We start from the raw sequence: 27837 nt of genomic DNA on the forward strand, positions 1-27837 counted from the left end.
CAGGACCTAGTGGCAGGTTACTCGTGTATGTTCTTCCTTTGTGCATTTCTAAGAGTTAGCACAGTGCTGGTGTGAAGTCTGCCCAACAGACTTCCCAGAGGTTCCCTAATAGAATTGGGGGAGGGGAATCCCTTGCCTTATAACCCTATTCAACTTGGGTTTCCGTCATGCCATATTGAGAGATGCCTCTTGAAAAACTCCTCCTCCTCTCCTGCCTCCCACTGCCAAAGCTGGGGTTACCCTAGGAGCACTGTTTCTTTCTGATCTCATCTCAAATTTAAACAAGAGCAATCTCTGCCTGTCTCCACAAACACACACCAGTTGAAAAACACACACCTGTCTCCACAAACACACACATCAAGCCATCTGCTTACTGAGATTTCAACATTAAGCATTAAAATCACCAAATAATGAAACACTTCCCCATGGTGAAGAGAAAACAATGAAAGAGCCCCCAACTGAAAACAAAGCAAAGTTTATTGCATGTGAAAAGCAGTCACATGGAAATTAGGTAAGATGGCCAGGCACCGTGAAAATATACATTTTGCATATCTTCTGTCCTGTTCCAGAAGAGTGTCGCTCACTCTTCACTCTCATGGACCACCATCTGCAAAGACAGCGGGCATGTGACAGACACGTTGCCTCCTGCGCCCGCTCCTGGCAAGCGTCAGGCAGTTGCTTGCTTGTATATTTCAGTGGGACATGGGATATTTTTTGGATCTCAGGAGAATGAACAATGGCACACATGGAAAAACTCACCCAGAGATGAGAAACTGGCCCTCATAGGGAACTAGCTCCCCACACTGGGCCTCCGCCTACAGGTATCTACATGGAACGTTCCTTCCTTTCCAGAATGGTGTGTCTTTCAGTGTACTCAGAACTGGGTTCTAGCGAGGCTGTTCTCAGCTATGTGACCTTAGGCAAACCCCTTCCCTTCCTGAACCCAGGATCCACCAGCTCTAACACTGAGGGTTCTCTCTAGGGCCCCTTCCAGTTCAAAAATGTCTACATCACAGCGGGTCCTTCCCAGTCATCAGGGCCTGTGAGTCCCACACGCATCTGCTGCTCTCCGTCTAGCTCCCGCGGGAGCCACCTACCCTGCTGGGGGTGAAGTCTCGGGTCTTAGCACGAAGCTTATTGACTTGAGATTCTGCAATATCAGCACGCTCTTCAGCCTCCTCGAGCTCATGCTGAGCTTTCCGGAATTTGGTGAGATGAGCATTGGCTTGTTCATCCTGAAACCAAAGCGCCCAGGCAGGTGAGGCCAGCGTGCACCTGTCTGAGAGCTCACTGTGAGAAACAGACAGGCTGCAGTTCTAAGCCATGCACGCTGCTGACTTACAGCCTCCTCCGCCTGCCTCTTGTAGGTCTTGACTTTCACTTGAAGTTTGTCCACCAGATCCTGCAATCGCAGCACATTCTTCCTGTCCTCTTCACTCTAGAATGGAAATGGAGAGCGGCGTGAGGTCCGGCCAGTTTCCTGGGGCTGAAGTGTGTCTTCCTGTATTTTGAAGACAGAACCCGAAGTGTCGTTTGCACTTTACAGAGAAAGGGGGTGTCTCGGTTTTCTTCCCACTCACCTGGTAAGTTAGCTCCTTGACCCGCCGCTCATATTTCCGCAGGCCCTTCACGGACTCAGTGTTCTTCTTCTGCTCCCCTTCAAGTTCCAACTCCAGCTCTCGGATCTGGGGACACGGTTGGGGGGGTTAGTCTGGGGCTGGAGCACCAATGGGAGAAGCTGGGAAGCTGTTTACGCTGCGAGTACCCGCGTCTCCAGTTTCTGGATCTGCTTCTTCCCGCCCTTCAGGGCCAGCTGCTCAGCCTCATCCAGACGGTGCTGCAGGTCCTTCACCGTCTGCTCCAGGTTCTTCTTCATCCGCTCCAGGTGGGCACTCGTGTCCTGCTCCTTCTTCAGTTCCTCGGCCATCATGGCCGCCTGCAAAGCCAATCACAGCCACTAAGATGCAGGCAGGGGTCAAGTGCCGAGGAGCTGCCCAAACCTGGGTGGCCAGAGATCCAGAGCCACGCTAACAGAAAGCGTCGTAGGTAAGATGATGAGCCCACTCTTCCATAGGGAATATGAAGTGGGCTACACCAGGCACAAAAAGGAACCTCAGGGACTGGAGGGGAAATGCTTTCTTCCATTTCTTAAACTGGCTTCCTTGGAACTTTGCCCACCCAAGGAAATTCTTTTGTTATCACTGTGATAACCAATATATTTTTTCAAAGGAATCTGAAACATAGAGAAGATTGCTTTGATACCTTGCATCACAGGTATGGGGGTAGGGAGGTTAAGGGAAGGCCTCTAGGGAATCAGGGTGTGCTTGAACCAGCAGGAGAGCAAAATAGTTGCAAGGTAATGTCCTCCTCAGGCAGCAGGTGGCGCTGTGGCCTCGGTGAGAAGACATCTGAGCCTAGAAAGTTTGGGTGCTGTTGGGAGCCACGCCGGCGTCACATGAGGTGAAATGTGGTGGGATATTGACAGCTGATGGTCTCACTTTTATACTTGGAATAAGTCATATGTTGAAGGAGAGAAGAGCACAGCCCCCTTGGACATAAGAGACAGAATGTAATCCTTCCCCGTCTTTTTTTTTTTTTCTCTATGCTCCCGTATTTCTCATATCCACCTTTTAAATATGCATGAGAGGACAACTGTGTTTGAGGGAGGTGGGCAGTGGTGCCCTGGGGGAGCCCCACCTGTCTAAAGGGAACTATCTCGGGTTAGGAGTGGGCAGGGGCTTTAATGACACGGTCAGGGCAACCACACAGGCTCCGGAAAAAGCTCACATCTGTGATGGCCTTCTTTGCCTTCTCTTCTGCATTCCTTGCATCCCTGCTGGCATCTTCAACCTCGCTCTGGAGCTGCATGAGGTCTGTCTCCAGCTTCTTCTTGGTGTGGATGAGGCTGGTGTTCTGGGGTGAGAGGAGCTGGGTTACCCAGGCCTCGGGGGCTGAGTCGCCCCCTGCCTCCCCGCCTTCCCACCTCCCCGCGCTCACCTGGGCGTGCAGCAGCTGCACTCTCTCATTGGAGTCCAGGAGCTCTTGTTCGGCCAGCTTCCGGGCCCTCTCCGTCTGCTCCAGAGACGCCCGCAGCTCCTCCACCTCAGCCTGCAGCAGGTTGGCTCTGCGCTCCACGATCGCCAGCTGCTCCTTCAGGTCCTCCTGGCCCCGGAGAGCGTCATCCAGGTGTAGCTGGGTGTCCTAGCCAGAGAAAAGGAAAGGTCTCATTGAAGGTCAGCATTAGGACCCCTTTGAGTGTTTGAGGCAGGAGAGGTTTCCCACCGGGAGCGCTCTCAAACCTTCAGCTGTCCCTGGACACCCCGGAGGTGCTTGAGGGTCTCGGCAGCCTGGCGGTTGGCGTGGCTCAGCTGGATCTCAATTTCGTTCAGGTCCCCCTCCATCTTCTTCTTGATCCTGATGGCCTCATTCCTGCTGCGCACTTCGGCGTCCAGCGCGCTCTGCATTGTCTCCACCGTTCTCTGGGAGTTTCTCTTCAGCTGCTCAATCTCTTCATCTTTCTCGGCGATCTTTCTATCAATTTCCGATTTCATCTGTGTCAATTCCAGCTGGACTCGGAGGATCTTGGCCTCTTCGTGCTCAAGGGTAGCCTTTAAAGAACAAAACACGGAAATAGTTCCAGGGACGGTGCCATACTTGCCACACTGCCCTTCCTGGTCATAAAGATTCAATGGAATGTTCATAACCCTAACTCTGCAATTCAAAATCCCTAATTTATCTTCAGTGCAGAAAAGAAATGTTTCCTTACTATTTGTTTAGGTTATATCATCAGGAAATGATAACATTAAATGATCGTATTTCTTTTTTTAATATATTTTATTGATTTCAGAGAGGAAGGGAGAAATAGAAACATCAATGATGATAGAGAATCATTGATTGACTGCCTCCTGCATGCCCCTTAATGGGGATCAAGCCTGCAACCTGGGCATGTGCCCTTGACCTGACTCAAACCTGGGACCTTTCAGTCCACAGGGCGACGCTCTATCCATTGAGCCAAACCAGCTAGGGCAATGATCATATTTCTTAGGAGTGTAAAACATTTTGTGCGTATTTTTTAAATATATTTTATTGATTTCAGAAAGAAAGGGAAAGGAAGAGAGAGATAGAAACATCAATGATGAGAGAGACTAATTGATTGGCTGCCTCCTGCACACCCCTGACTGGGGATTGGAGCCTGCAACCCAGGCATGTGTCCTGACCTGGAATCGACCCTGGGACCCCTTGGTCCATGGGACAATGCTCAATCCACTGGGCAACCACAGCCTTGTGCTTATTTTAAACTCATCTAAGATTTTGTAAAATCTCATTTTTAGACCTATTTTAAGTATAATGATTTTTCCCAATACATTTAAGACAATTCACAGTATTATCTCATTCAACCTTGCAGTCATACTGTTTGATAGGAAGTGTGCAGATTTCGGACTGTGGGTTCTACAGAGGCAAAAATGAAGACAGTGGGGCCAGCTAGCCTGCCAGGGGGCGCCCACCATGGCCTCATGGCGCCTGTGCCGCCCCAGCATCCACTCACCTCCGCTTCCTCCAGAGCCAGCTGGATGTCTGCCTTCTCCAGCTCGATCTGCTTTCTCGATTTCTCCAGTTCATGGATGGTTTTGCCATTTTCAGCAATTTGTTCTGTGAGGTCTGCTATCTCCTCTGTAAGGAAGTGAATTATGATGCATTTGAACACCTCTGCACGGGTTCCCAGGCAGGCAGCATTAACTACACCCTTTTCACTAGTTTATTACAATTCTAAGGGCTGTTTCCTACAGATAAGATGCTCTAGAGAGAAAGACCCCAAAATAGCCCCTCTCATGAACGCTCTTCCAGCACGCGGCCCAGAAATGGGATCCTGGCGTCACCCTCTCCCACACACTCAGCAGCTGTGAGAGGGAGGTTTCGGGAGGTTTAAACTGCTTACGCTCCAAGTTCTTGTTTTCTCGTTTCACAGTTTCAAGTTGATCTAAGGCTTCTTCGTAGGCATTTTTCAGTTTGAAGAGTTCGGTGCTCAGGGTGCGGGATTCCTTCAGGGCTGCCTCCAGCTCCGCCTGGCTCTCCTGGGACTTCGTTTTCCATTCGGCCAGCACCTGGGACAGGCAAGGAGGCGACCTGCTGACTAGCACCGCCCCCAGCTTCTAACTATATACCACCCTAAGGGAAAGCTCGGAGTTGGGGTGTCTCTTGCCTAGCTCCTTGCTTTTCATTGGTGGACTAGCCAAGATTTTGTTCTGTGGACTTATTCAAGATCCATAACTGATCAGTGATGACTGTCTCCAAAAACTAAATGGATCCTCTGAGAAGGAATTAGCTGAGCATGATTACCCTTTTCCCAACATGAAAATGGGCCTGCACTTTTAAATATTTCATTAAGACTTTGGTTTCAACTCAACCTATCTGCCATCCCACAAGGGGGCTCCCAGAAAGTTTCTCCCAGTGCCCAGGTTCCATTCCTGCATGGCAGCCACCTAGTGTGTGTGTGTGTGTGGCGGGCAGGGGGGAGGGGGAGGGGGTAGGGAAACATTTGTAGAAACGTGTTGGTCTCCACTGACAATGTTCGAAAGGAACTCCAGCCCCATCCCACTCCCATTTCACTTTACAGATGAGGAAGCCAGAGCTCAGTGAAGTTCGGGGACTGGCCCAAGCTCACAGGGCCCCGTGCAGCAGGGGCAGGAGGGGACCCAGCCTCCTTCTCACACGACCACAGGTATTCCCCACATCACTGCGCTCGGCGGCACGGGGCTGACCCTGCACAGGGCTGACCCGCACCTTGTCAAAGTTCCTCTGCTTCTTGTCCAGAGCCGCGGCCATGGAGTTGGCTCTTTCCACGTCCACCATCAGATCCTCAACCTCCCCTTGCAGCCTCTGCTTGGTCTTCTCCAAGGAAGCACACTTCGCGTTCACTGCCTCAACCTGTTCCTCGGAATCTTGAAGGCGCTGAGCGAGCTTTTTCCTTGGAGGATGTGAAAGAGAAACAGATGCTGTTTCAGTTTCAAGCCTCTTGGACATCACTATTCATCATGCTGGAATCACTAACCTTGTGATTCAACATGTATTTGCTTTCCTAAGCTCAGGAGAGCCTCCTGGCTGCTAGAAATCAGGGACTTACAGCCTGCCTTGCCTCTAGCCAAGATCAAAGTGGCTTGTCTTAGGAAATGTGCTAAGGCGGGTGCCTCCAATGGCACAGCACCACACGCAAAGGCGTGAGATGGGGGGACATCTAGGCACAAAACAAGTTCATTCCTTAGTAGTTCTAAAGTCAGTGCCTGCTATCATATGATCATTGAAGGGTTCAAGTTCTTCTAAAGGTAAATAGAGTTGCGCACTTGGCCTCCTCCAGCTCCTCTGTGCGCTGGATGGCGTCCGTCTCGTATTTGGTCCTCCACTGGGCGACCTCGCTGTTGGCCTTGGACAGCGCCCTCTGCAGCTCGACCTTGGCTTCCTGCTCCTCCTCATACTGTTCCCGCAGCAGGTCACAGTCGTGGCGGGAGGACTGCAGGGCGTGGGCCAGGGCGTTCTTGGCCTAAAAATCATTAAGAAAGAGAAGAGCCCTGGGGGATTGATATTTTAATGCCATGTGCATGTCACATTCCAAGTCTGTTCCTCTTCTCAGCACCTACGGAATAAAGTTGCCTGGTGGTTCTTGAAAATTAGCTCAGAGAAGCGCTCGCTCAGATGCGTACCTTGTTCTCTTCCTCTAACTGCCTCTTGAGCTCCTCTGTTTGCTGGGTGAAAGCTTGCTTGCTCCTAGAGAGTTGGGATACTATACTTTCCTTTTCTTCCAGTTGACGACTCAGCTCACCTGTGTCCAGAAAGAAATGTTTCATTAGTGCATCCATTCATTCATTCACTTAAACGCTCCTACTGTGTGTAAGGCACTGTGAGAAGATCTGGGGAGAGAGTAAATGATAAGGTGTGGTCCTTTCTTGGGGGTGAAGGGGTGAGTCCGTGAGAAGGAAAGTGGAAGCCCGACCTGATAAGTATTATTATAAATGACTAGAAATGTGAAGTGACTTTGCCAACGTAACTCATGAGGACAAGTGTAAATTTAGGCATGACCAGGAACATGTAAACACTCCCACCAGACCTCCCAGTGGCTGGTGTTTCCAGCTATTTGTCCATTTGTCATTAAGGGAAATAGTGCTTTTCCAAGGACTCGATATCACTAACAATTTGAAGGTAGTCTCTTGGAGGCATATGCTAAGTTCGGGTTTGCATGTATAAGGAGGTAAGAGAGGAAAGGAGGGGGTGAGAGGCTTTAGGACTCTAGAACCTGAAGATTATTTTGGAATGGCAACTAAAATTCCTGTCTTCACTGTCTTGTTGTGGCTGCTGGTGAGGGATGATCCACCTGTGATGATGGGCTGCAGGACCAACTCTGGGGAAGCCACATTCCCAGGGAAAGCCCCCAGTAATGGCCCTGGTGTTTGTATTGCACACTAAGAACTAAGTGGCCATGTTCCTTTACTTATTGTCTTGATCGCAGACAATCGGAAAACATGTGCAGCAAGAAGGAGGAAGGCCGTGGGGCTCGGTTTCTAGTCCAAGTTCTGCCTTTCAGCCTCTTTCAGTTCAGACTCTATTACTTCTGAAAGAGCTTAAACCGCGTGACAGTTTGCGTTCCTTCTCTTTCTGGCCTACCTCTCTCTCTTGTTTTTACTGAACTCACACTCTGTGTTCTCCTCCTTCAGAATATTTTGAACAGCTCTTTTTCTGGATTATTCCAATAGTTTCTTTCCTGAAAAAGTGCTTTTGTAGAAATTCTCCCCCAAACAAAGTCTACCCTTTTGTTTTGTCCAGTTGCCCCCGTTAGGGCTCCCTGAGGTGTCGCCCCTCCCTGTCTCCCATCGCTCACCAGCCTCTGTCTGAAGCCGAGACTTCTGTGCCGTCAGCTCACTCATGCTCCTCTGAGCCTCCTCGTTCTTGCCCCTGGCCTCACTTAGCTGATCCTCCAGAGTTCGGCATATTTTTTCCAGATTCGCCTAAAAGATTGAGAAAGAGGAGAAAAGTCAGTCAGTCTTGAGATTTGAATGACCCAAGAGGTCTTTTTAATCCAGAGCATTGTGCCCAGGTACCTTGGATTTCGACACACTCTCCACGTTGCTGGCGAGGTCATCGATCTCCAATTTGAACTCGCTCTTCTCCTTCTCCAGCTTTTGCTTGACCCTCTGCAGGTTGTCTATCTGCTCGGCGAGCTCGGCCACACTGTCCCCATGCTTCTTCCTCAGAGCAGCCGCCGTGGCTTCGTGCTGCAGGGTGGCCTCCTCCAGGTCCCTGCGAAGTTTCAGGAACTCTGCCTCCCGCTTCTTGTTCAGTTCGATCTGGGTGGAGGTAACGCCTCCCGCCTCCTCCAGCCGCTCACTCAGCTCCTCCAGTTCCCTGGCGTAGTCGCTGCGCTGTTTCTCTGCCTTTGCTCGAGTCGCCCTCTCTGCCTCAATCTCTTCTTCCAGCTCCTCAATGCGAGCCTGTGAGCCAGTCAGCCCCCGAGTGACTCACTCGGCATGCCAAAAGCAGGCTAGTTTCCATCCCCATTAACAAACCAATTCTGGAATGGCTCCCAGAGAAATAGGAAAATTGCTAATTTTCTTTAATATGACCTTTTCCTGCACCAACATGGTCATTACCCCGCCGTGATCAACCCAGGATATTGTCCCGTCAGTGAAATATTGACTCAAATACTTCAATTATGTATTCTACTTAAGATTATATAAAAAGTTATCCACATGCTCTGGCAACCGAGCAGAAAGGAAACCGCTGAGGCAGGCAGGCAGGCCCATGGTGTGACCACGTGCTCAAAATGGCTTGTAGCACAGAGCACCCAGCGCACTGTGAGTGACCCGCCTGTAAAATAAAAATCCCAAACACCTCCTACCTGGAGCTCTTTGATTTTCTTCTGAAACTGGAGGCCCAGGGTCTGCTCATCTTCCACTTTGCTCTGCAGTTGACTGTATTCAAAATCCTTCCTGTGACGGGAAATGGAGAATGTGAAGACAAAATACCAGTAACTTGCAAAATTGAAATCACTCAGTAAGTTGCAAAATTAAAACCAGTGGTTTGAGCGCATACTTCTTGAGCCTTTCGTCCAGCTGTTGCTTGTCATTCTCCAGATCTAATATGGACTCATGGGCAAGCTTCAAGTCTCCCTCCAGCTTCCTTTTGTTCCTTTCCAGGTCTACACGGAGCTTCTTTTCTTGCTCTAGGGAGCTTTCCAGCTGCAAAAGGCATCATTTCCTTATGAGAACAAATGCTTTTACGCCAGAGGGTTTTTTTTTGTGTGTGTGGAGGGGGAGGCCAGGAAGGGGGCTCTTTCAACCCTGAAGTTCCAGGACTGCCAACTAGCAGTGTTTACTTACATCATCGACTTGCTGTTCCAGTTTGCTCTTGGTTTTACTCAAAGAATTGACTTTGTCTTCTTCAGCTTGGAGGTCATCCAGGGTCTGCTGGTGGGCCTCTTGGAGGGCCTTCTTCTCCCTGGTTAACTTTGCGATGGTTTCATCCAACCCAGCAAGCTCCTCAGTCAGGTTTTTAACCTAAGAAGAAGACACAAGCAACTGTAAGAAGAGATACAGTTTGGTTTGCAATGACAACATCATACTGGAAAGACCCACAAAGAGAGTACCTTGTTCTCTGTGGCATGCTTTTCCTTTTCAACCTTGGCCAATGTCAGCTCAAGGTCATCGATGTCTTTCTTCAGTTCTGAACATTCATCCTCCAGTTTCCTCTTCTTGGCCGTCAGCTCAGCATTGATCTCTTCCTCATCCTCGGCTCTCTCGGTCACCTCCTTAATTTTAGCCTCCAGCTGGAATTTGGCTTTGATCAGTTGATCACACCTTTCCTCAGCATCCAACAAGTTTTCACTTTCCTTTAAAAAAAGAATCATGATTTCCTTTAATGAGATAAGGCGTGTGACATTTCAGTATTTTGTTATATACGAAGTTCTTTATGAAGCATCTGAACCGAAAAGCAAAACTTCCACCAAAATTCTAGTTTTCTTAAATAATCGATTCTAGAAGAAAAGTGAAAACAAAAAGATTTCTAAACACATACAGCCTGTACTTGGAGCAGCAGGTCATTTTTCTCTTGTACTAGAGTCACCAGCTTTTCCTCCAGCTCCTTCCTTTTTGCCTCTGACTTGGCCAGTTCATCCTTGGTCTTCTGGAACTCTTCCTTCATGGTGGCCATCTCCTTCTCAGTCTCTGCACTCTTGAGGAGGGGCTTGATCTTGAAGAAGAGCTTCATCCAGGGCCAGTGCTTAACGTTCATGAAGGCGCGGACGTTGTACTGGATGCAGAAGATGGACTCCCTAAAAACAAAATATCGGTTATTTCTCAGAAAGACACCCCCCCCCAAAATTCTCAGAAGAGCTCATGTTTGAATAAAGACCCCACTCACCTTCTCTGCACCATCTTCTGGAATTCCACGCGCATGAGAAATCCTCTGCACACAGCTTGTGTCCGAGTGATCAGTTTGGCCAGGCGGTCATCGCGCATTTCTTCCAGGGTTCCCAGCAAGCCAGCTTTGAAGAACACCTTTGAGGGGAGAAGGACGGCGTGAGTCCGTGTCTGCGGAAGTCTACAAGGGACTAAAGGCCAGCAGCTGTCAGAAGTGAGGCTACCTTGGTGTGTCCGAATTTGTACTGGGTGTGGTCAATATCGATGGAGGCCAACAGCTTTTCACAAGCTTTCTTACTGTCGATGAACTGTCCCTCTGGGATTGCACTGGCATTTAGCACTCGGTATCTGCCATTGTAGACACAGAAGCAATCAGAGACTATTAGCAAAATCATTAACCTTGGAGACAGTCCAGTTCAGTCTCTCTTCCTGTAGGCAAGAAAGCCAAGGTCCAGAAAGAGAAAGAAAGCCGCCATAATCACATGCTGGGTCATGGCCTACAGTCTAGGCCTCCTGATCCCTAGTCCAGGTGTTTTCTGCCATGTGCACATCAGATAAGCTCCTGAAAAAATGTGGAGGAAGAAAGTATGTACACTGTGGCCACGTGTAAGGTTATTCATTTTACACGGAGGGTCCCTAACGGTTCTGTTGAAGTGGTGTTTTTTTTCATCAGTATTTCTCTCACTCAAATTCTAGTATGTGCACATCTTATCACGAAGCGTGCAGGATATTTATGACACACCTTTGTTTAAAATCCCCGTAGAGAATGCGGTTGGGGAACCCCTTCCGGCAGATGCGGATGCCCTCCAGGACGCCGTTACAGCGCAGCTGGTGCAGGACAAGGCTGTGCTCCATGGCCCCTGAGGAAGGAAGCAAGGATGTCAGCCCCGCACAGCATTTCCGGAGACCAGTTGACGCCCAGAGATCCGCCGCCATCTCACCTGGGGTTTTGGTTTCGTTGGGAATTATACAGCGCACAAAGTGAGGGTGCGTGGTTCTTAAATTGGACATTAGCTTGTTCAGGTTTTCCTGAAAGAGAAAGATTAAATTTGACAGCTTACTGTAGGCTTTAACGAACACAGAGAAATATTGTAATGAAAAGTAAGATTCGTATCTTAAACTTATCATGGATTCTAAAGAATGATATAGCTATTTAACTCTTTCTTTTAATAGTCCTATGGCTAGAGAAGTGGGCAATACACACACACACACACACACACAAAACCCACAACCTTACATAATAGTCTTTTGTTTCACAGTGAGCCAGAGACTAACGAAGTAGAAAATGCCCCCTGAAATCAATTCAAGAGATGTATGCATCCCCCTGGGTGAATGAGGTGCTCCTGCCTGTGTCCTTCGGGCAAGTGAGAAAGTTTGTGCGGAGGACCCACTCCCAGGCCAGCCAGCCCAGCTAGCTACAGAACCAAATGATCCTTAAGTTCCAGTCCTCCCTCTGTCAGACCTCCCTTAAACATCATCACACCAGCACCTCGCCAACTGACAGTTACCAGATTAAGACCACATTGCTGTTCTTGAATAACCAAGTTTAGGATCTCTACATTGCTCATTTTGCAATGACTCAAACCAGCTACAAGCAAATAAACGTGTGTTTTTCTTACCCTGAAAAGGGCAGAGACAGTTTGGAAGGAAGAGCCCTTCTTCTTGGCAACTTTCTTCTTTCCGCTGTCAACTGGAAGAAATGATATTGATGCGTGCTTGTTAGCAGGCCACTAGGGATTTGGGGGTCCTGTGGGCTGAATTGGAAGGAGGAGGCATGACTACAGGGCACTCTGGGGAGTCGGTTACCATCTGTGGTAGCAAAGGTGGCATAGAGGTGTGCCAGGAGCCTGTTGGAGGACTTCTGGTACAGCCCAACAACCGTCTCATTCAAGGGGTCCTTGTTCTTCTCCAGCCAGCCTGAGACGCTGTAGTCCACGGTGCCCGCATAGTGCACCAGCGAGAAGTGGGCCTCGGCCTTGCCTTTGATGACCTTGGGCTTCTGGAAATTGCTGGACTTGCCCAGGTGCTGGTCATGCAGCTTGTTCTTAAAGGAGGTGTCTGTGGCCTTGGGGAACATGCACTCCTCTTCCAGGATGGAGAAGATGCCCATGGGCTAGATTAAGGTGAAATGCATGTGGGTAAATAAGAGCTGTGGTGGGGGAGAGAAACCAAGATGGCGGCATAGGTAAACACCTAAACTGCTGCCTCGCACAACAATTTCAAAACTACAACTAAAAGACAGAACGGACACCATCCAGAACCACAGGAAAGCTGGCTGAGTGAAAATTCTACAACTAGAAGGAAAGAGAAAAGCTCATAGAGAATTGGAGGTACGGCAAAGGGTCTTTGTTCGCGCAGAGAGGAAGGGCGGCTGAGAGCCTGGCTGACTTTCTCTGGCGGAAGGGGGAAGGAAACCCCCGACCACACTGAACCCCAGTTCTGACTGCACTGAACCCCAGTTCCGGGCGAGCCCCTGGGGACCCACGCTCTTACGGGGGGAGTCTGGACTCTCGGGTGGAGACTCAGGAGCCGGGGAAGGCAGAAGTCTGAAGGCGCGGCGTGCCAGTGCGCACAAAGGCTGCGGAGGTTGCCACAGGCTTTCCCTAGTGGAAGGGAGTCGGAGGCTCCTGATCGCACTGAGCCCCAGTTCTGACTGCACTGGACCCCAGTTCCAGGTGAGCCCCTGGGGACCCACGCTCTTGTGGGGGGAGTCTGGACTCTCGGGCGGAGACTCGGGAACCGGGGAAGGCAGAGGTCTGCGCGTGCGCGCAAGGGCAAGGCTGCCGGGAAGCCAAGACTGTCTGCTCCGCCCTGAGACTCCACCCCATCCAAGCCGAGCACAGAGGCTATTGCAATTTGGCAAGTCTAATCCTATAAGGCTGTCTCCAATGAATAAAGGCATAGTCCAATGAATAAAAACTTCTCCCAGCATAGAAGCAGCTGATCCTTACAGCCAACTGGCCTGGAGGTCAATTCCTCCCAGTGATACCAACAACAATCAAGACTTAACTACAACAAGGCTGTACACACAGTCCACAAAGGGGTGCACCAAGAGTGTCCACCTCAGGTTAACTGGGGAGGCCGACCCACTGGGCCATTAGGAAACCTAGCACACAAATTTACCCTACCAACTCAGGGAAGCAGTGAAAATGCGGCGTCAAAGAAACAGATCACAAACAAAAGAAATGGAGGAAAACAAACGACTGGATATAGAATTCAAAACCACGGTTATAAGGCTTTTCAAGAATATCCTAGAAAAGGCCGATAAATATAACGAGACCCTCGAAGATATGAAAAAGGACCAACTAGAAATTAAACATACACTGACTGAAATAAAAAATATTATACAGAGACCCAAAAACAGACTAGAGGAACACAAGAATCAAGTCAAAGAATTGAAATACAAAGAAGCAAAAAACACTCAACCGAAAAAGCAAAAAGCAAAAAAAAAATCCAAAAAGTTGAAGATAGTGTAAGAAGACTCTGGGACAACTTCAAGCGTACCAACATCAGAATTATGGGGGTGCCAGAAGAAGAGAGAGAGCAAGATACTGAAAACCTATTGGAAGAAATAATGACTGAAAACTTCCCCCACCTGGTGAAAGAAATAGACTTACAAGTCCAGGAAGCGCACAGAACCCCAAACAAAAGGAATCCAAAGAGGACCACACCAAGACACATCATAATTAAAATGCCAAGAGCAAAAGACAAAGAGAGAATATTAAAAGCAGCAAGAGAAAAACAGTTAGTTACCTACAAGGGAGCACCCATACGACTGTCAGCTGATTTCTCAACAGAAACTATGCAGGCCAGACGGGAGTGGCAAGAAATTTTCAATGTGATGAATAGCAAGAATCTACAACCAAGATTACTCTACCCAGCAAAGCTATCATTCAGAATTGAAGGGCAGATAAAGAGCTTCACAGATAAGAAAAAGCTGAAGGAGTTCATCACCACCAAACCAGTATTATATAAAACGCTGAAAGGTATTCTTAAAGAAGAGGAAGAAGAAAAAAGTAAAGATAAAAATTATGAACAACAAATACATATCTATCAACAAGTGAACCTAAAAATCAAGTGAATTAAAAACCTGAGGAACAGAATAATCTGGTGAATATAATAGAATCAGGGGCATAGAAAGGGAGTGGAGTGATAATTCTCAGGGGGAAAGGGGTAGGGGAGGTTCATGAAGAGACTGGACAAAAATCATACACCTATGGATGAGGACAGTTGGGGGGAGGTAAGGGCAGAAGGTGGGGTGGGAACTGGGTGGAGGGGAGCTACGGGGGGAAAAAGGAGAAACAATTGTAATAATCTGAATAAAGATTTATTAAAATTAAAAAAAAAGAAAAATAAATAAAATAATAAAAGATAAAAAAAAAAAAAGAGCTGCGGTGGTATACGGCAGAGGGTGCAAGGAGAGGCCACTGAGTGGACAGATAGGATACCTTCTCTATGAGCTCGATGCAGGCAGCCAGGTCCATCCCAAAGTCGATGAACGTCCACTCGATGCCTTCCTTCTTGTACTCCTCCTGCTCCAGCACGAACATGTGGTGGTTGAAAAACTGTTGCAGTTTCTCGTTGGTGAAGTTGATGCACAGCTGCTCCAGGCTGTTGTACTAACACCAAAATACAATGATCATGTGAAAAGTTAGATTTCTTTCTAAGTCAAAGACCCATCCCCCCCCTACACACACACACACACACACACACACACACACACACACACACACACACACACACATTGCTTGGCTCTAGCCAGCTCATTTTGCTTTCAGATATGGTCACAGTCTCCAGGGCCGAGCGCAGGTCATGTCTCCTCTTTGGAGTCTCCTCTGCACCTCCGTCTAGCAGGTGTTTCTCCCTTTCCTGAGTTCCCAGGGTCAGGGCCTCGCCTGTGCACCCATCACAGGCAGTCTTATTTTGTAGTTACTCTTCAGTGCGCCTTATATACTTCTCATCTTCATCTACAGACTTTAAGCTCATCTTTTATTTACCTGCATGTCTTCTATCTGGTAGACACCAAATATACACTTTGATGAATGGCTCTATGCTAGTCGGATATTTATATAAAATACTGCATGATTGGCTTATTATCAAATTCTTCATTTGTTTGGGTCTCCCTAAGTCAGTAATTGCATTTGAGATATTTTTTTATTCATTGGACTATGCCTTTACAATTGTACTTGACACAAATATTCCCCTCTCTTAAAGTAATACAAACCCTCTTAAAATAATAGAAACCCTCTTCACATTCTCTTCTCCTTGATTCACCCTCTGTCTGGTTTTCCTACAAGATGTGATGCTATGACATGCCAGCCACCTCAGCATCTCCCCTACAGAATCATGAGAACCAATTCCCTCACACAGGCCACATAAAAGCATGAACACAATCAACACAAACCTCGAAGATCTCAAAGCCAGCAATGTCCAAAACCCCAATGAAGTGCTGTCTTGGCAGTTTTGTGTCCAGTTGCTGGTTGATGCGAGTGACCATCCACAAGAACAACTTTTCATAAACTGACTTGGAAAGGGCATTCACTGCATGGTGAACCTGTGGGAAAGACCAGCGGATAAGTCTGCCAGCAGCAGCCATCGTGTACCTGCATCCCTTCCCTGCCCTGAAGTGGCTGCCTACCTGATCCACAGTTTGACCTTTGGTCACGTACTCATTCCCGACTTTCACCCTGGGGAAGCAAAGGGCTTTCAGGAGGTCCGAGGAGTTCAGACCCATCAGGTAGGCGGTCTTGTCAGCCACTGCCAAGAGAAGAAAGATGATCAAAAGGAAGCACTGAAGCTTGGCAACGAAGAAGAGACACGTTGAGAGCCATCCAGATGCTGCAGAGGTGGCTCAGTTTGTCTCAGGGTGTTTTACTTTTCCTATCTCTAAACGGTTTACATGTGGCCACTGGAAGCTAAGTCCCCCAGAGAACATGGCAGATGGTCTGAAAGGCAGGAGGGGTTCCAGAAAGCCCCATCACTGCTCATTGCAGCTGAAAACGGGCCATTCTAACCATTTGGCAAACACGGATGCTAACAGTGATTACAGGCATCTGAGCCCTGGAGAGGTTCAAACAGCCTCTGTCTAACACTCACCGACCTTGGCTTACACCAGGCATGAAAAACGACATGTGGCCCGCCAGCTGCGAGTTTGAAATGCTTGGCTTACACCTGTCTCGGTGACTTTGTACCTTCGGTGCCGTCAGGCTCTGCCTGCTCCTCCCGCTGCTTCTGCTTGAACTTCATGTTCCCATAGTGCATCACGGCGCCCGTGAGCTTGTAGAGCCCCGACTTCTCCTCTGCAGTGAAGCCCAGGATGTCAATGGCACTCTGGCATGGAAAGAACGGCATGTCAGTCGGCTGACCCCAGGGGCAAGGACGAGCACCCCGGCACCTCTCTCTGTCCTACTTACATCCGTGGCCAGCAGCTCCTCCGCGTCGTCAATGCTGGCCACCAGGATCTCGCCCTGGCTGATGAACGGGTAATCATAAGGGTTGGTCGTAATCAGCAGCAGCTCTGAAATGAGTAGTTAGAGGAGGTCGCATAGATGCAAAGAGTACACCCACCCAGTGGGTCTGAGCTCCTGTTCTGGTTTGAAACTCTTACTGCTGGAGCCCAAATTGGATTTAGAGTTAGAGATCTCTTAAACAGCCTCTCGGTGCTCAGGCTATGACTGGATATAAAGTGTGGAGGGAAGACAGCGCAGCCGGCCCATGCAGTGTAGAGAAGAACCCAGGGAGAGTGCAGTATTTAAAGTCTCTTGCTCTGCATGGCGCTTAGTGAAGTAGGTTCAGAACAGGTAAAAGGGACGCTGGCGGAGTCTGGGGGAGGGGAGCACAGGTTGAAAAGCTGAGGCCTGTTCCCAAGCTTGGGACCAGAAGGCTGAGCAAACACAGCCAAAGGGCGTGGAAGAGCATGGGCACAGGCCCCTAGGGTGCAGAACAAAGGGCAGGGACTCTCCATAGGCTGGATTGCTCATTGATTTTGCACTGGCCTCACAGCATTTGCTGAAAGATGGGTTTCCGTGATCGAACACAAGGGGGCGCTAAATGTCAATTAAATGCTTAGCCCAGGGGTGGGCAAACTTTTTGACTCGAGGGCCACAATGGGTTCTTAAACTGGACCGGAGGGCCGTAACAAAAGCAAGGATGGAGTGTTTGTGTGAACTAATATAAATTCAAAATAAACATCATTACATAAAAGGGTACGGTCTTTTTTTTATTTATTTCAATAGTTTTATTCATTTCAAACATTTTAACAAGAAGAATGTAAACACTAATTATTATAATTTGAAACTTCAAAAAATGGAGGAATCATAACACAATAACATACCTTATATTGAAGATGGCAAAGGCAAAATAAAATTGCCTAACAAAGGAAAGGTACAAAAGCCTTTCAAATTAAACTTAAATATAATAAAGTAATTTAAAACTAAAACAAATAGAAAAGAACAAAATGTGTAAACAGTAAATTAAACATTTTCTTTAGTGCAACTTCCAAATTATGCCCGGGACGTAGATGTAGATGGCAATGTAGACTGGGTTGAAAGGTTTTTGGTCTTTAAAACATCAACTTCAGTGGGAACAGTGTTGTTGGTCTCCTTTTTAACTAATGCTCTGATACTGTGCTCTCCAGGGGCGTGTCTCCCTACATCACCATGATAACGTGTCTACGCATTCCCAAGGTGATGTTGGGGGATGCGTCCGCGGGCATTACAAGGAGCCTCTGGAAGATTGAGAGGTTGTTCCTTCTACTGAATGGGCGGATATAAATCCGCCCATTCAGAAGAAGGAGCTGCAGCTGTGTTTCCCGACGTTGCCATGTTAACACTGCTGCTGGTGAAGGAGCGGAGGGGAGAGCAAGAGAACCCTCCGCTCTTTCGGCTCCGCGGGCAGGATAGAACAGCCGAACGGGCCGGATCCGGCCCGCGGGCCGTAGTTTGCCCACGGCTGGTTTAGCCTTTCAGAAGGCTGTTATAAACCAGCGCAGAATTCAGTAGTGGTTTCATCTTGTTGCTGCCCATTGGATTTGTTTTGTTTTGTTTCAAATTGGCACGTCACTGTCAATATACCTACATCTCATTTCGAAAACAAACTTTGTTGTCTGCGGTGTCCCCTATGTATACGTGTGCCTCTACCTGGACCAGTGATATCAGAGCCGAAGTGCCTGAAAGACTAGCCCTCCTGGGGACTTGCTCACCTATGAGCTCCGGCTTCTTGTTGGAAAGAATCTGGTAGAAGATGTGGTAGCTTCTCTCAGCCTTCAGCTGGAAAGTCACTCTTGATTTCTCCAGCAGATCTGTGAACACAACACAACACTGTTTTCCAAGCTGCCCCCCACCTCCCTGAGACATCCGTTCCTGAGCATCTACTTACAAGTTTCAATATCTGCAGAGGCCAGCTTCCCCGTGGTGCCGAAATGGATTCGGATGAACTTGCCCTGTGGGGACAGGGAGCCCAGCGTTTACCATGGCTCCAAGTATCCCAGCAGCCTCCTGGGCCAGCTGATAGGAGCTTTATTCCCTATGGCTGGAAATCACATGTCCTCCTCTTCCTCCCTTCTACTCTTTCCCCCTCCTCCTCTTTCCAGATGATGCGCCTTCCTCCCCATTCCTTTACTCCACGCTGCCTCCAAGCCACCCCACGCGTGCAGCCAACAAGGTAAGAGACTAGTTTTTTCTAGATGTAAATCAAACCATATCACTTCCCTGCCTGTAGAATCCTTCAGTAGCTTCCTGTGTGAAATCCAAACTCCTTCTCTCGGTCTACAGGTACCTATGTGACAGGTCTCCCTGCCTCTCCCCTCACCTCATGGGGGCCCCCTGCCCACCTCTCTGTATCTGCTCCCCTCCCAGCAGGCCCCCTCCTATGTCAGAGTCTGTGCACTTGTGTTGTCCTTTGTTCCTCCTCACCCTGCGGAGCTCAGGGTTCACAGCCCCCCACCTGGAGGCCTCCCCTGCCGACACCGTCTAAAGGAGACCCTGCCCCCATTACCCTATCACAGGCCCTGCTTGTTGAACTTTATACAAATGTATCATTATCGGAAAGCTGTTTTGTTTCATTCTCTCACTGTCTCTTCCCTCTGGACTGCAACCTCTGTGAGGACGGGACCTGGCTTGTCCCATAAGCCACAGAGAAAACCCCAGCGTGTCTGGACTCGGACTCACAAAGCGGGAGGAGTTGTCGTTCCTCACGGTCTTGGCGTTCCCGAAAGCCTCCAGCAACGGGTTGGCACTGATGATTTGGTCTTCCAGAGTCCCCTAGGAAGGAGCCACAGCAAGGCAGTAAGCAATGCTTCCCCGCCCCGTCACTCCTGCCGGTCCGTGTGCCTGGCAGTCAGGGCACAGCCAGTCCTTCCCTCCCCCTTGCCAATCTGAGGCCAAAGTAAATCATCAGCACGTCTCACTCGGCACACCTTTGCCACGTTGTTCTATTTAGCTATAATGAGGGTCTTGACTTGAGGTTCTTTTAATACTGCATTCCTTGATTCTCCAGTCAGTTAGGTTGTCTGATTCACTTCAAACCGTTGTAATATTTTTATTTAGAAAGGGGATACATGCTGCAGTTCTCTCGATATGGGGGCTGTGATTCTGCCATAAAAGAAGGAGCTCTCTGCGATGCTCCCAGCGTACCTTTCTCAGAGCCTCACTTTCCAGAACAATGACAGGGTCTGGTCCTGTACCATCAGCCCTGCACGGGTCACCTAAGACGCTGCTGTCCTTCAGGCTTAACTCCTGACCTGCTCTCCTTTCCTGGAGAAGGGGGTATTGCCTCCCTTGCCCCTCACCGGGAAGTTAAGACAAAGGGTAGCCGTGGAACACAGCAAGCCTCCCTCATCTCCTCACCTTCATTTTGGAGTCCTTCTTCTTGGCAAGGTCACCAGTCGCTGCAATTGTTGCAAAGTACTGGATGACCCTCTTGGTGTTCACAGTCTTCCCTGCCCCGGATTCTCCGCTGTTGGGAGTGATCGAGAGAGAGAGAGAGAGAGAAAGAGAGAGAGAGAGAGAGAGAGAGAAACAGAGAGACAGAGAGAGAGAAACAAGTTCTGTTAGCGTAAATAGTCTCTCCAAGATGCCACACGGAGGCCTGGACATACTCTGAGAGGCAGAGGCCAGGAAGCCCACAGCTGAGCTGACCCAAGGATGGGTAATGCACGTTCTGAGGCCTCCCACGTATCTTCTCGCCCACCCCACGTCGACCTTTCACTTGGACTTTGTTCTAAATGCTTTCCAGTGGACAGAACAGAGCAGGTGGTGCCGCTGCCTTCTGCACCGGGGACAGCAGCCACGGCAATGACACTGCCCTGTGCCCGGACACTTACGTGATCAGGATGGACTGGTTTTCACGATCTGCCAAATGCAAGAATAAAACAGAGTCGATGGCAATATAAAAAGAGCTCCCCCTTTACCCCACTTTCCAAGCAGTCACAGTTCAATGCACAATTCCTCTGCCCTCCCGCCATTAGTTTAGTCCAATGTGGGAGCTGGGGAATGAGGCTCAGAGAGGTTAAGCCCCTGCTTAAAACCAGCCAGTGGCTTGTCACCAGGCAGTGGTTTCTGATTGTATTAGGTTGAACCATGTGAGATTGTCAATAATGTTTTGGCCCATAGATATCGTAGTTTCATAGGGTTTAACCAGTACTTGCATTAAATGCACACTTCTCACCAGAGCTTGCAAGGGCTCGGAGAACTGGCCTCTTTCTACTCTGTAAGCATCTTTACCCCCTCTCCTTTGTGGGGAGGTCACAGGCCGAATAGGGCAGGCCCAGGAACATGTGGTGCAGGCCCAAGACCACATGGTGCAAGCCAGGACCACGTGGTGCTCCTCAGGAGCCCTGTCCAGTGCCTGCTCGCCACTCCAGGCTTTCTCTTGGAAACCTACCAGTCAGCATGAACTGATAGGCGTTGTCAGAGATGGAGAAGATGTGAGGCGGGGCCTCCTGGCGCTTTTTGCCTCGGTAGCCATCCACCACCTCGGGGTTATACACCGGCAGCCACTTGTAGGGGTTGACGGTGACACAGAAGAGGCCCGAGTAGGTCTGTGGGAGGGTAAAAAATACATATGCATGTGTATGTATCTGTATATAAAACCTTTGACGGTATTATTTTTTCACTTTTTTTTTTTTTTACAATAAATTAGTAAAGGAGGAAACATGTAATTTCTGTTTATAGGTGAAGCCCCTGAGACTCAAGGAGGGGAGTGGCTGGACTGCCCACAGCTGGTGAGTGACAGCTGAGCCCAAAGTCTGTGGTTCCTGCTCCCTGCTGGCTCCTCCTGCTCCTGCCCTCCTTTCTCCTGCCCCTCTCCTTCCTGTCCCATTCATCCTTCTCTCTCATCTTCTAGCTTCTCTCCCCCCTTTCCTCTTTGTTTCATTTCCCGTCTTTTGTTCAACAGCTTAGTCAAACACGAATCTCTCCAAATCCCATCACCGCACAGGCCTCTCCACCCGCAGCCCCAAGGTGCCCCGGGGGCACGGACGTAGATCATCCAGGAGGTGTAGCGGTCCTTGAGGTTGTACAGTACGGCCGGCTCGTTCAGGTGCGTCAGCATGGCCATGTCCTCGATCCGGTCGAACTTTGGCGGGTTCATCGCGTACACGTCCTCCGGCTTGACCACCAGGGTCTGAAAGGGAAGAGGCGGGGTGCTCACCACGGGTTCTCTGCGCGGGTGCCCACTGTGGACCTGTCTCCCGCGAAGAGGCTGGTGAGCCGGGGGCCGGAGCAAGCATGAAGAAAAACGCCCACTGGCAGCGAGAGAGACAAGGTTGGGGGCAGCTGGCGATGGTGCTGCCAGCGGGAGACTTGGTTCTGCCACGCAGGGCTTGAGTTAGCTCTCTGCCAAAGGCCGAGTCGAGGGTGGGGCCTCTGTGGGCAGGTGCAGGCACAGCTGGGGGAGCGGAGGAACTCCGGCTCAGGACCCCAGCAGGACCTGCACTGCTGAGCAGTGGGGGGCTCATTACTATTTACTCAGAATGGCGTGTGTACCATCCCTGAGACGGGAATGGAGGAGAAAGACGGAGGTGGCATTGGAGCAGCAGGCCGGCACCCGCATTACCATACCCGGAGCTCTCTGAGAGCAGCTGTCCGGCCCCTGAATGTGGGTCTGAAGCTGGCCCCTTCACCACTCCCTCACCCACCCTTCACCCCCTCCTGCCTCTGCCTCTCACGCCAGGTTAGGGGACCATGAGGCAGAGCCATGGTTCCAGCCCTGAGCTTGTGTCTGCAGTTCCCAGGGAGAAGGCTGGCCCATGCCCGCAGGCTTCCTGGGCACAGAGCTGCTCCTGCCCCTGCCCTGCCCACCTCCTCTCTCTGAGACCTTCGAACAGGACTCGTACTCTGGTCTGTCTCTGCACAAGGCAGTGGACACCTGCCTTTTCTGCAGAGATTCCCTCGGCCCCTGTGCAGCCAGCCCTCTGGACATGGTAGGGCTTGTCTCAGATTGACATCCTTCATGCTGGCCCCACCTTCCCTGCCGCTCTGGGAGCCTAGTCTCAGCTCCATTATCAGCCACACAGAGCCCCGCGGAGGCAGGCCTGCAGCCCCGAAGGGCACTTTCAGTGCCTTTCTACTCACGCCCAACTTGGGTGTGGACGCCTAGGACAGCTAGATGCTAGTTCTTTCTTTCCTCTTTTGGATTTTATTTTTCGTCTTTACCTTTAACTTTCTTGGAACATTCCAGATTCTTCTAGATTCTAGTCTAGAGTCCAGAAATTAGTGACGTCCAGCATTCCTCTTAACACTCCCACATGGCCTAGGCCTGCAGGCTGCCTGCTCATGAGACATGGGGAGGCTGCGGTTTCACACTGAGCTGTGGTCGGCTAGGGCCCCTCACCCACTTTCCTTACTTCCTCGGTGAGACAGCTGTTGCTAGAAGAATCAGGGGCAAACCTAAGCTACCAAAGGAGAGTATTCTAAACGAGCCTGCCTACTTCTGGACTCTCAGCCGCTCACCCTCGGGATGCACAGAGCCGGGCCCTCTGACTCAGAGCAACGTGGACACTGACAGAAGCACCTGAACACCAACTGCTCTCATCAGCCACGTCAGGTCTCCCACCTGCACCAGCATTTGCTGTGCTTTCTCCAAGGAAGCCGAGCAGTGAGGCTGTGAGAGGCGTGCTGGCACCAGGGCCACATGGCAGGGCAGGGCCCGGCGGGGCGATGCATGGACCAGGCCTCGAGGAGCAGGCGGAGAGCCAGTAGGCCATGCGGGCCTGGACGGGGCTTACCCGGTTGTCTTCGGTTTCCACCGTGACCTTCCCATCCTGGGTGCTCTTGATTTTCCCCTTGGCGTACTCTTCCTTCGAGTCAACCACAAAGCAGTAGGTTTTGGCGTCAAAGGGCTGGTTCTGTGCCTCGATCCTCTCCTTCTCTGACTTGCGGAGGAAGGGAGCGGCCATGCCGAACACTTCCATTTCAGTGTCGCTGCTCATGGCGTCAGCTGCAAGGCAAGCCACTGTGAGCCGCTGCCTCCCAGCCAGCCCCAGGCCTGCCCCCCTTCTGCTCTCCCGCGGCTCAGGACAAGGCTGTGCTCGGTCCCAGGATCCCCACCCACAAGACTTAAGTGCTGGGAAAATCAGCGGAACACATGTAACCCCATCTCCTTGTTATCTGAGGCTCGGCTCGCTGAAGGACCTAGAGGTGAGCCCAGCCCTCTCAGGACCTCACTTCCTTTGAAATCCAGGTGTTGCCCAGGGAAGCTTTAAAACAAACACCATAAAAAACAAAGGCCATTCTTCAAAGAGATCCTACTCAATCGCAAATAGCTGAGGAGCTTTTGAACCATTTTGAACGAAGGTAGGTGGCCACCTTCTCCCACAAGGAAATCGGCGGGGCTTCCTCCAGGTGCTGAGAACAGCAGCCGCATCTGACCTCGCATCCTTCAGAAGGTCTCCTAAGTGCTGCCTCTCTGCTCCTCCCCAGCCTCCCTGTCCTGGTCTGAGCTCTCAGGTTCCCAGCAGCCAGGGACGTGGCCAGAATTCTCACCTGAGAGGCACACACACAGGACAATGAGGCACAGCAGCCGTGGAAACCAGACCTGCAGAGAATGCAAGAGGAAAGCTCAGGGCGCCTAGCAGCATCCAGTCCAGCTTCGAGGGTGGGGGCTGCCTTCTTAAACACAGGAGAGCTGTGGGGAGGGCCTTTGTGGGAGATGAACAGGGGCTGATAAATTAGGTAAATAAGGAGAAAGGACTAATAACTTACCCCAGAGACAAGCTGGTGAAGCAGATGAAACAGGACCCACAGGTAAGCCATTAAGGTAGTAAAAGCCCCAACAGCCCCCAACCTGGCTCTTACCAGCCCACTCTGGACCGCTCTTCAGTCTGCAATGCCTCCCATTAGAAGTGGACAATAAAAACAGCATCTCTGACTAAAAGCTTGTGGTTCTAGGCCTGGGGCAGGGAGAAATCTCTAAGACCGGCTGACTGACACCCGGACAGTGTGGTTGGTCTTGGGAGGACGGGACGCGTGGCAGGCACACGTGCAGGTGGGGCAGGTGAGGGCACAGGAAGGCACCACATCCCATGGTACCTGCACCACTCAGAGAGGCAAAGGGAGACCGTGACCCCACTGGACCGGCCGAGGTCCACGGAGCGTCCAGGGGTCCTGCCCGTGGTGGGGAGGGGAGGGGGAAAGAGGACCTGTCCTTCACATCTATTTCTTAGCAAAGCCAGGCAAGGCCCGGCCCAGAGTGCCCAGCCACGCTGAGGCAAGAGCCATGCAGGAGAGGCTGTGACTTACCTCCGCCCACGAGAGCAGCTACGAGGGGCTGCTGCTGGCTGCGCTTTTATAGGCCCCGCTACCCCCCTGGCTCATTCCTTCTCTATATTTGGAAAGAGAATGACCACACTACAGGCTGAAAAGAAGCTCCTGCCTCACATTTTTTTTTTTGTCGCTGTCACCAGGGGAAAGGTATATATAGAAATGAGCAGGATTATAGCCATTCTTCCCACTATAGAAGGTTGGGAGTTTGAGATGCCTTTTGCTGAACTTGGGGCTGGCAACGTGACGGACCAGCCTGGTTGGGGAGGCCCTGCCTGACCACCGCGCAGGCAGCTCCCAGGCTTCCACATCAGGGGGAGCCTGCCCGGGGACAGAGCAGTCAGAGACTGGCCTCAGAAACCCCATCTTACAGGAAAATGGGCGAAACTGAAAAAGTTCACGTCCTCCTGGAGTTTTGAGTAGACTTTCGTCACAACACAGGGTTGTGGCAGGACTGTGTGATTATGAAACTTATACCAGGAACAACGCAACAATAATAATTCTCCTCCCCGCCCTCCCCGCTCCGCCCTCCTCTTCTCTTTCACTGTGCACCTTTCCGTTTCATTAGCACCATATTAACGCGATCCTTTCTCAAGCACAGTAGGACCAGTAAATTAATGCTGGGCGCTATCCCACCCGCTAGTATTCCCAGCAACAGCTGCGAAGGCCCTGTTGTTACTGAGATGTAATGACCGATTAGGAAAGACCAGCTGCTAGCCGAGGTGGGGGGCTGGGGGACAGTGGTGGCCTGCAGAGAAAGGGAGGGTGTGGGGGGTATCTAACAAGTGCGGTTGTTTCTAAATAAGGATTGGAAAAATAAAGCCTCAGATTAGAGTAAGGGTATAGTGGAAGCTTTTGCCCATGCCATTCTACTTCTCGCTTGTTTTGCCCCACTTTTTCTGATCACATCTTTGGGAGTGGCCAGCGGGCAAGCTCTGGTTGTTACACTGCCTGCTCCCACCCATACCAAGCCCAGGTATGGAGGTTACTCATAGAGGTATAGGTCCCATGATGAAGAGACATTAATGCAACACCTACTGTATGCTGGCCCCTATACAGAGCACTTTAAAAAGATACAAAAGAAAAGGAAGAAGCAGCCTTTATGCTTAATAGTTTATATTATAAATGATGAGTCAGTTGTTTTTCAGATTTAGGTGACTGAAGTTCAGTGCAGCACATTTATTGAGGGCCTGTTGTAGGAAGGCCAGGCAAGGTGAGTGGCCACCGGGAAAGGCTGCTAACCCCTTTCTGCCCCCTGCCTGCCTCGGGGCTGCCGCCTACGTCTTTGTGCCATTGTCTGGCCATCTCTTTGGGGGCCTGGCAGCACAGCTGCGGGACAGATAAATGTCACCTGTGGGGGCAGGTGTTCTCAAGCCCCGTGGAGCCAAGGGACAGTGCCAAGGGCCCTGGGCACATCTCAGGCGGTGAGGGATGCAGGGCAGACGGAGGGTGGGGCTGGTGCTTGCAGTGCCTTCTTAAACACAGGAGGGCTGTGGGAAGGGCCTTTGTGGGGGATGAAACAGGGTCAGTTTGGATTTTTCCTTCTTAGTCACCAGCTTACCCAGGTCTCTGTAACCACATGCATACCCACTCTCAGAACTGAAGGGCCATGTTCCCCATGGGATTGCGTGAGCGCCTGTGAAAGAGCAGATGTCACATCACGGAGCCCAGTACAGGCTCTGAAATGCTGCCGGCCTTCCCCAGCCTCTCCAGCGACCCATCCTTCTTCTCTCCTCAAACTTCATGTCCAATCAGAGTGTGCAGATGGAAGGTCGTCGAGCGCACTTGCTGCCCGACCTCCTTCTGCAGATGAGAAAGTGGAGGGCAGGACGCTGCCCAAGGCCATCAAAAAGAGGATCCAGTTTGGCCTGAAACTCAGCTCTCCAGAAGGAACCCTGAAGACGGAAGTGACTACAGAAATGGCCACATAGGAAACCGTTTAAATATATTTTTATTGATTTCAGAGAAGCAGGGAGAGGGAAGGAGAGAGAGAAACATCAGTGGTTATGGGCATTCAGCAGGATGTTAGGTTCTCAGACAGTGCCTGCCGCTGTGTCTGTCACGTGAAGGTCTCGTGTTAGGCACGCCCAGTACCACTGCCTTTCTGATGACCCTGAGTGGACTATATTGAACATTTGTTTCGTTGAGATGAGGAGGGGGAAAGGGACATATATAATATTTTTTACAAAAGATTCCATCCAGAGAGGGAGGAATATTAAAGAAGAGAACCTCTTGTTGCTTCAAGGGCAGCCCTCAGGGGCTAACTGGGTCCCCTGCTGGTGCGGGATTCCTCCCAGGATCACTGGGTCAGATGACTTACCCGTGTATTATTAGCTGCTTTGGGGGACCAGGAGGAGCCCTTGTTCATTCAGCCATCCCCCAGCCAGAGCTAATCCCCACGGCCGGGCGGAGAGCTGCATTTATTTTTGGGTGAGCTGGAAAGAACACGTATTGTCTCAGGAACGCTCACTGGCTCCAGAGGCGATAAGTGGGGGGCTGCTGCACCCCCTCCCCAAGCCCTGCTCTTCCTCCCAAACTGTCCTCTGAGTCTGCCACCCCCTGTTCCACGTGGCCACGGGCTCGGGCTGTGCACGGCATGCTCAGGCCACTGTCCCCGGAGCATGAAGTCAGCTTCCCTCGGGAGCAGGTGCCTCCCGGCCCGAGTGCCTTCCCGG

General features: G+C 50.5%; 1 protein-coding gene and 1 long non-coding RNA gene across 2 annotated transcripts; one reads left to right on the forward strand and one right to left on the reverse strand.

Moving 5' to 3' along the window:
- Window positions 1-460: 460 nt before the first annotated feature.
- On the reverse strand, window positions 461-23832 carry LOC308255178 (myosin-3; the record flags this gene model as incomplete). The annotated part of the gene is made up of 39 exons (XM_080682204.1): window positions 461-607; window positions 1098-1235; window positions 1343-1438; window positions 1581-1685; window positions 1766-1936; window positions 2788-2913; window positions 2998-3201; window positions 3300-3608; window positions 4547-4671; window positions 4937-5102; window positions 5782-5965; window positions 6339-6535; window positions 6696-6814; window positions 7868-7994; window positions 8088-8477; window positions 8885-8975; window positions 9079-9224; window positions 9366-9542; window positions 9632-9874; window positions 10060-10315; window positions 10405-10541; window positions 10628-10751; window positions 11146-11263; window positions 11345-11432; window positions 12023-12093; window positions 12210-12516; window positions 14852-15022; window positions 15808-15957; window positions 16042-16160; window positions 16595-16733; window positions 16817-16920; window positions 18604-18702; window positions 18780-18843; window positions 19571-19663; window positions 20249-20357; window positions 20725-20752; window positions 21285-21441; window positions 21882-22025; window positions 23629-23832. The coding sequence occupies 39 exons, from the start codon at window positions 23830-23832 to the stop codon at window positions 581-583; spliced, it is 5823 nt and encodes a 1940-aa protein (XP_080538330.1). The 3' UTR covers window positions 461-580.
- On the forward strand, window positions 1545-6658 carry LOC308255179. The gene is made up of 9 exons (XR_013961310.1): window positions 1545-1583; window positions 1808-2046; window positions 2230-2274; window positions 2373-3233; window positions 3390-3603; window positions 4406-4657; window positions 4967-5111; window positions 5615-5719; window positions 5792-6658. It is a non-coding gene; the product is annotated as an uncharacterized lncRNA (long non-coding RNA).
- Window positions 23833-27837: the final 4005 nt, after the last annotated feature.

The sequence above is a fragment of the Plecotus auritus genome, assembly GCF_963455305.1.
Source record: "Plecotus auritus genome assembly, chromosome: 7".
In the NCBI taxonomy this organism is placed as follows: Eukaryota; Metazoa; Chordata; class Mammalia; order Chiroptera; family Vespertilionidae; genus Plecotus; species Plecotus auritus.